The sequence below is a fragment of the Tinamus guttatus genome, unplaced genomic scaffold (assembly GCF_059628265.1).
Source record: "Tinamus guttatus ecotype Peru unplaced genomic scaffold, ASM5962826v1 Tinamus_guttatus_pri_ptg000240l, whole genome shotgun sequence".
Taxonomy (NCBI): Eukaryota; Metazoa; Chordata; class Aves; order Tinamiformes; family Tinamidae; genus Tinamus; species Tinamus guttatus.
In genome coordinates, this window is record NW_028288774.1 from 30,415 (window position 1) to 38,087 (window position 7,673).

The 7,673-nt window shown below is 43.9% G+C and overlaps 1 protein-coding gene across 1 annotated transcript; it reads left to right on the forward strand.

Moving 5' to 3' along the window:
* Positions 1-2,581: 2,581 nt before the first annotated feature.
* Positions 2,582-6,102, forward strand: FAM180B (family with sequence similarity 180 member B). The gene is made up of 3 exons (XM_010218320.2): positions 2,582-3,157; positions 4,786-4,865; positions 5,426-6,102. The coding sequence occupies exons 1-3, from the start codon at positions 3,040-3,042 to the stop codon at positions 5,876-5,878; spliced, it is 651 nt and encodes a 216-aa protein (XP_010216622.2). The 5' UTR covers positions 2,582-3,039; the 3' UTR covers positions 5,879-6,102.
* The last annotated feature ends 1,571 nt before the right edge of the window (positions 6,103-7,673 follow it).

Below are 7,673 nucleotides of genomic sequence, written 5' to 3' on the forward strand. Positions count from 1 at the left end.
CCACTTGTCTCTAGTCTAGAAAATGCATGATGTAACTGTGTATCTGAAAGCTGATTGCCTTCGTTAAGATGTGAAAATGATCATATATGAAATTTCATAAAATAATTCACCAGCTGTTTGTAGAGATCCCCTGAATCATCACAGTACTTCTTAAGGCTTTTTAAATGACAAATTAAAAAAAAAAAAAAAAAGGATCTGGGACAGTTTAGATGGGGGATGAAGGAAGGGATAGAACAATAAGAATTTCAAATAAAGGAAGAAAAAGGGCAGTTAATGAGTTCCACTAGGATATGGGTTTTTTTTTTTTCCAGCAACAAAACAAAATCTTAGAGCTGAATTGTATGGTAAAAAATCAACTTCATGTTTGTTTGTTTCCACCCTAGCCTTGTAAGCATACTTACTTCAATACTTTCCCCTCTTAATTTGTTTCAGACTGTTGTGGCTGATGATACTCAAAGCAACATTTTCCATTTAAAATTAAAATCATTTGTCACCCTCCTTAAAAGTTATAGCTCTTTTTGGGAAGGAGAAGGGAACACACAGAAATTAACAGAAATTCTCGATTTTATACAATTCCTAGCTCCACTTAATTGATGGAGCAGACAGATTTTGGCTGAGTAAGTAGGAAAATGCACTTTGGGTCTTTCCTGCATGTTCCAACAGCTGATTCTGTTTTCTGGTACACTGGCTTTTCCTTCATGCCAATGCCTCTTGCTCAAGACAGAAAAGTTTCTGTTGTCATTTCTGTTACTGTGAAAATGCTTTATAAAGCACATCCTTCCTCTGCTTTTTCTCTTCCCTCATCCCAGGCTGTTTGAGGCAAAATGGCAAGATTTGTGGCCTGTGTATCATAAAAATATGTATTCCTCACTGTGATAAGCCAGGAGACTTAGGATAGCTGGAACAGAAGAAAAACTGTTTTTTGAACATAATATGTATGCAAAGGGTGAATTTGATTGACATAAGAGAGACAAATGTTAGACACGATGCCATGCCAAGTTAAACAAAGCGCAAGGTTTGCTAAAGAAAGGTGAGCACTCAAGTATGAGTAGCCAGGCCTATGGGACAGGCTTGGACTCCAGCAGGTCTTTCATATGCAGAATAATTGTTAACGGATCCACATCTCGTGCACTTTGTAAACTCCCAGACTTCTCTAACAGCAATTTACTCACCCAGACATACTCTCCCTGGAGACTAGGGGCCAAACAACTTTGCAAAGTACTGCTGGTTTTGGCACACTACCCCCGCAGACCCCACGTCTGTGCTCCAAGGGCTGTTCTCACCCTTGCTCCATGGTACACTCTCTCTTGTCCCAGGCAAAGCTTCAGCTATCTGCAAAAAAAGTCTGGGTCAACACTCAAGCAGCTTTTGCAGATTTTGATGCTGCAGATCTTGTTCTCCTTTCCCATCGTCCTGCTTCAAGAACTTATAGTAGAAAAGGCTCAACCTGTCAAGGTGCCCCTGCAGAAACTGGGAGTGATGTGACGTCGCTTCGAAGCTGTTTCTGCAGCAGACGGTATGACCAGAGGGTGTGTGGAGGGGACAGGATTGTGCCCACTCAGCTGTGAATACCTGGTAAGGACAGAAATTTCTTGGGAGAAGCAGGTGCACCACCTAACACTGGACATGCTGGGGCAATATGCTGCTGGCAGAAACCCAGGCTTGCTTCTGTGCGCAACTCCCAAACAATTACTGCTGCTTTGCAAACAAGTAAGGGTTAGGATATGTTTATGAACACTCTCCAATCACCTTCCTATATGGAATAGTGAGAGACACAGCAGATCTACAAATTCCCCCAGCTCAAGCCACTATCTGTCACTAAGGTTCATCTTCTGAGTGGCACTGCACCAGTCACATAAGTACAAAGTATCTTCCTTTTGACATTTTAGTTGCATGCTGTTCCTAGGAAATACTCCTGTTAATAAAGTCAAATGTGACTTCGCAATGTGACTTCTAGACAGGGTCATGTACAGCGTGGCTTGCCAGGGGACTCTGGCACAAAGCAGTAGACACGTCAATCTCACTGCGCAGGTAGGTCATCAGAGTTTTCCTTTTGAATAGCATATTCACAGTTCAGTAAAAGATATCCTGAAGAAAGGAATGTAACTAAAGCAGAAGTAGCAGAAAATAATCAAAGTTGACAGAAGGTAGCTTCACTTTAAACTAGCCAAGGCTATACCATGTATTTTTAATCAGAAAACATTTTTTTTCCCTAAGGGATACCTTTAACCTGACAGAGATGGTGTTGCCACTTATTTGTATAACTAGCAGCCAAGGACCTGTTGGTGAGCCAATGACATCAGTGTGCCCCACAGTAGAAATACAGAACAGCTCAAGTGGGGCCTAGGCACTAATAAAAGTGCAAAGATACGTGGATTATCAGTTTGATCATTATTTCTTTGCATTAGGAGGTATTATTTTGTTTGTTCACACTTTTTACTTCATTACCCTTTGTTCAGGTCTCTCTGATTTTCAAATTTAAACACACACATAAAGGTGTAGGTTTCTGCTGCTTCCTTTTTCCATTGCAGATTAGGCTTATGCTAGGACAGATACCTGGTGTGAATGCAGTAAGATGAAGTTTTGTCTGTATAATTCACAATTCCTAAAGCAGACCATGCTCACTGTGACCCAGAAGTCTTGTCCCAGCAGAGGATAAGGCGCTAAAGTCTGGATGGCTCCAGTCTTTGCTGTTTGTTATTAAGTTCTCCCTTAGAAGGTTTGTTACATAACTGAACAAGTGACATTTCTTCTGCCTGCTCGTACATTTGGCTGCAACTAATAACTTTCTTTAGTATATAGCAGTGAAAAAAAAATTAATCCTGTGGAAGAGTTTAAACAATTCTGCCAAAACTTTCACAGCAAAGTCTTCAAGTTTCCAAAATATGATGGAAAACATTTTTTGGGGACAGCAAGTTCAATTGCAAGCCCTTCCCAGGGCTGGACGCAGAAATAGAGAAAGATGGATCTGTTCCAAGAGAGCCTGCTGGGAGTAGAAGCAGCAAGGAAGGAGCGCACAGCAAACATCTCACGCTTTGCATGCAGCGTTGTCTGTGGGGCAGCTGCGAACCGCGGCCGGGCGGCGCTGCCATGCTCCAGGTGCAGCTCAGCGCCTGGCTGATCCTGTACGCGTGTGCTGCATTCCCAAGGCTCACAGGTACGAAAGGCATCTCATAGTGATGTGGCCTCTTGGTTTGGCAAGTGCTTGTGCAATTCCAGTGGTGCTACATTTTGCTTGCTTCTTCTAATACAGTCAAATTCATTGGCAAGCTGTGCTGACGTAGGCAGAGAGCATTTTAACTGAAGTCCCAGCTGGATTCTGCTCTTAATGAAGAAAAATACGGAGTTTATTTCCACGGAGTCTTGAGACTCATGCAACTTTTGGTGTCAGAGAGAGAGTTATCTTAGGTCTTTGCTGAAAATGTCTGCCTCTGCAACAGTGTTTATGAATTTTCTAGATCCTGTCAAATGATTTAAAAAAAATCCTGTTGAATTATAAAAAAAAAAATAACCTGTCTCTCCATGTCCAGAGGACTTTTATGTTATTATTTTGATATATTATTTGGTATGCCTTCTTTAAATTTCTCATTACTTCTTCAAAAAAAAAATCCAAGACTGCATATATTTATGTTTAAGTTTTAATAAGAGCAGTTCGCTGGCTTTCAAAAAATTCACTGACTTTGCAGCCAATTAGATGTGTTTCAGTAGAGGTAACTGTGAACTTAGCTACAGGAGGGTGAAATCTGGGTCAGTAGCTGAGAGAGAAGCCCAGAAGATTCAGATAAAGACATGTTTTTACCTGAGCTATAAGCCTTAATAGCACATTGCGAGTGCAGGAGGAAACAGCAGCCAGCATCCCAGCCCACATTCCAGAAGATGCAGCTGCCTTAGATCAGGCAGCCTGCAGCTGTTCGGAGAAACAACCTCCTTAGCCAGCAGGGAGAGCAGGACACTCCTCCAGGCGGCTTGCACATCTCCATGAAAAGCTTTAATCAAGGACGGAAAGTTAGAAGTGCATTTGTAGTAGTCACCACACACATGCACAATTTAACCTTTTTTTTTGTATATATAAGCACCTCCTGACATTAACTCTCAAGTATGTTTTTTTCTCTCTTTCTTATATTAAAAAGCCTTTATACTATATATATAAAATGTCAGAGAGCTTACTATTTCTTGCCAACTTTTTCCTTTTTGGTGGTTCATTCCTCATGCTCAGAGCCAGTCTGTGGTTCAAACTGTGATTCTCTGCCTCGCCTCTGTTTCATCTCCCTGGCCTGAAGGATGAGCTTCTAACCTGTAGAAGACGGTCTTGCTTACCTGACTACCCTGATAGCGCAGAAAAGGGAAGGGTTACAGCCTTCCTTTTGGGGTCCTCACCTGAGGCTGCTTTTTATTTTCCTTCAAACAAAGATGCCAGAGCATCATTACCTCTCAAAAAAACTAGGAAGCAACCAAAGTCATCAGTGCAAGCTCCTTTTCTAACCAGCCCTCAGCATGAGAGGCTTCCTCACTGTCCAGCAAAGCAGGTGCCTTGGCTCCCATGGGCTTTGGCTCTGTAAGCAGGCACGCTCATCATCCCCAAAACTTCCACTTGTCCCTGTTAACCACTTCTGCTTCTCTCCCAGAGCCTGTTCTGCCCACCCAAAATCCTGTGGTCAGCATCTGCCATATTTGGTAAAATACGAGCATCGGCTCAAAAATGCTGAAGACATGACTGACAAGCGACAACAAAAACAAGCAAGGGCCAGGATCGTGCTCTCCCAAGCTCTGTTTAATGTTTTCCAGATGAGCATCTTTACAGCCAGGACGGTGCTGGGGCGAGCGTGCGTCATCGCCGGCCGGAGGACGCCGCCGTGCTCTTCGAGGTCGCCTGTGGGCCGGGGCTCCGCTAGCTCCTGCTGCTCCCGCCCTGCGCTGCGGAGGAGCTCCCGTGCTGCTCACCGCATGGCTGCCCCTTCATGGGAAGGGCCATTTGGTCATGATCTAATCCCACCTGCACTCGCCCTGCCCAAACAGGGGTCCTCCCCACCCCCTCCTCTCCCTCATGGCCGCCACAGATGTTGCTGGGAGGATGCCCAAGTGCAGGGGTGACCTGCCGGGTGCCTGCGATCCAGGTTCTGCTTCGCCCTTGGAGGATACTGATCCCGGCAAGGGCCAGTGCCCATGGGAGCTCGGAGCTGCCTGCTGGGGCCGCTTTGCCTCCCGCCGGGCCCCTGGCCACCTCGCTGGCTCGCGCGCTGCCCAGAAGGAAGGCGAGGTGCAGGGCAGGGGGTTGGGGCTCACAGGGATGGACTCAGTCAGGGTGAGGAGGGTCCTGGGCAGCTCTCTCAGTCCAGCCTGGGGTTTGTCCGATTTGTGGATGGCCTCGCACCTCCGTGAAGGTTTGTGCAGGGCTTCCCATTGGCAAGCGGCTCTTCTCTTCCAGATGCTCTCGGCAGGGCTGGAGATTGAGGCCAACAGGACGAGGCCGGCAGTTTGGCTACGAGACGAAGAGCTGGCCTCCCTGCGTCCAGCACGGCGGTTCCTCCAGGTGTTCAACAGTGAAGTTCCCAAAACACCGGCAGAGATCGAGCAGCAACTGCAATATTATTCACTGACTGATACCACTTTGCCCATAGAGGAGTTTGACCGTCTCCTTTTCACCAGTGTTTACTGCGCCTATCAGATTCGCTCCATTCAGGGTCTTGATAAAAATCGCTGGATCGGTCTTTTCTCACAGCTAGTTGATGAAATCTTTCGCGATCTCTGCAAAGGCGTTTGCCCTGCAAATTCCACCCTCCTCCTGGCTTTCTGGCCCTGGAAGGATAAGCCGCAACATTTAGCATTGTTAAAGCAGTTCTATCCTTCCAACCTGGCGAGGACCAAGAGAGACACTTAGTAAGGGGAAGTGCCCTCACCAAGGACATGTCTGAGTTCAGCTGCACGCTCTGCTGTTCTCAGTGCTGGCAGTCATTACACATGATGCAGGATGCTGTGCAAGAGCACCTCCCCTTCTCGGTCCTGCTTTCTGCGCTGTGCTGCCAACCTCTGAGGGATTTATCCACAGCCTTTCAGTTTTAAATGAAGTAGGACAAAGCTGCAGAGCATATTTCACACTTTCCTCTGTGTTATTGAAGTGGGTTGTGCAGAGGGGGCTGGGTTCTTCAGAAGCATTACCCGGCTCAACCCCTGATGCTTAAAAAGGGGATATCCTGACAGTTTTCTCCAGGATGTTAGCACCAGTGTACCAACAGAATTCATCTTCAGTAATTTAGTTTTGCCTCCTTATATTCATTCTCATCCATTTAGCTGAATGCAGCACTTTTTCTTCGCTGCAGGAATCCACTAGGTAGATGCTGTTGTGTTTCGCCATAAAGGCAATATATTTAATTTCAGATCTCTGGTCATGTGACATCCCATTTTAAATATCTACATAAATTTCCCATATTGTGTATTCATTTTCCTTAACAACAACAACAAAAAAAACAAACAACTGACCCCCCCCATCCCAATGTATATATTCTGTGAAGCTTTCTAGTATATGTATATCACATTTGCATACATATGCTGCTTTGTATATAAGTTATATGTTTGTTATAAGTTTGGAATACACTTCCTTATATCACATTTAAATTCCTATGGGTCATGACCTAGTTATTGCTACTGTAGATTTTACCTCTTCTGTGAGGTCTTTTTCAACAGCTATGGCACTTTAAAAACCCAATCTAATAAATACACAATCTCTATTGTCAAAAACAGGAATGTAATTATTTTGTAGAACAAGAGCATTTACACTTCTCTGTCTTGCACACTGTAGCGAAGAATTAAGGCAACACAATTAACTACCTGGGAGGGTTTTGATTTTTTGTTTGTTTCTATTGGTTTCCTGCTGCCATTATAGGCCCATTAAATTTGGACATGCAGTCCTTGCATGGTGAGAGCCTTAATTTCCTTTGTGTCAATATACTTTTAATTTCCCAGGCTCAACAAAAGAGAAATGTATGACATTCAAAGCAACAACTGCTCCCTTCTGACCTAGTTTAGTTTTCTCAGTGCTATTGTTACCCAACAGATGGAGAGGAGAAACAGTGAGACAGGAAGGAGAAGCCTGGAAGCGAGGTGTCACAGGGAATGGTTTTATAGGTCAGATTAAGACTATAACAGGAGGGACGGGTTTATAGAGTCTACAAGGTATATTTTTTTTCCAAAAGACGTAGGAATTAAGATTAGTGTTCTTTTTAAATTCCAACTTCAAGACAGCCAAGTTAACATCTCAATGGACTTCCATTATATATATATATATATATATATATATATATATATCTTCAATTACCACCCTTCATGCTTTATGTTAATATGTCTTCAGTCTTTAATGTCTAGGATATGCAGGGGCAATGGAGTTAGTTAGAGACTGACTGCAGACAAATTTACCTTGAGAAGAGAACTTGACTTAGAGCCTGAGTTGGGATAGCACCAGTTCATGAAAATATTGTCTTGTTAAAGAATATAAAGTCTGAGCCTTGTGAATCCCTGGATAAAGGCGAGGCTTTGGCTTGATGAATCATATACAAAAGTACTGCTTTGAATTCAGAATTTCACTAGGAGCTTTGCTGTTTACTGAGTAGATTACAAACTAAAGCCAGATGATATCACAAATCTGCATTCACATTTAAGATGGGGTACTTTTGCAGTTT

Bases quoted from the DNA above. Each gene is read 5' to 3' on its own strand.
- FAM180B (XM_010218320.2), top strand. From the start codon at position 3,040: ATGCAGCGTTGTCTGTGGGGCAGCTGCGAACCGCGGCCGGGCGGCGCT. The intron at 3,158-4,785 runs GTACGAAAGGCA...AATGTTTTCCAG, and splicing joins TGCATTCCCAAGGCTCACAG to ATGAGCATCTTTACAGCCAG. The intron at 4,866-5,425 runs GTCGCCTGTGGG...CTTCTCTTCCAG, and splicing joins ACGCCGCCGTGCTCTTCGAG to ATGCTCTCGGCAGGGCTGGA.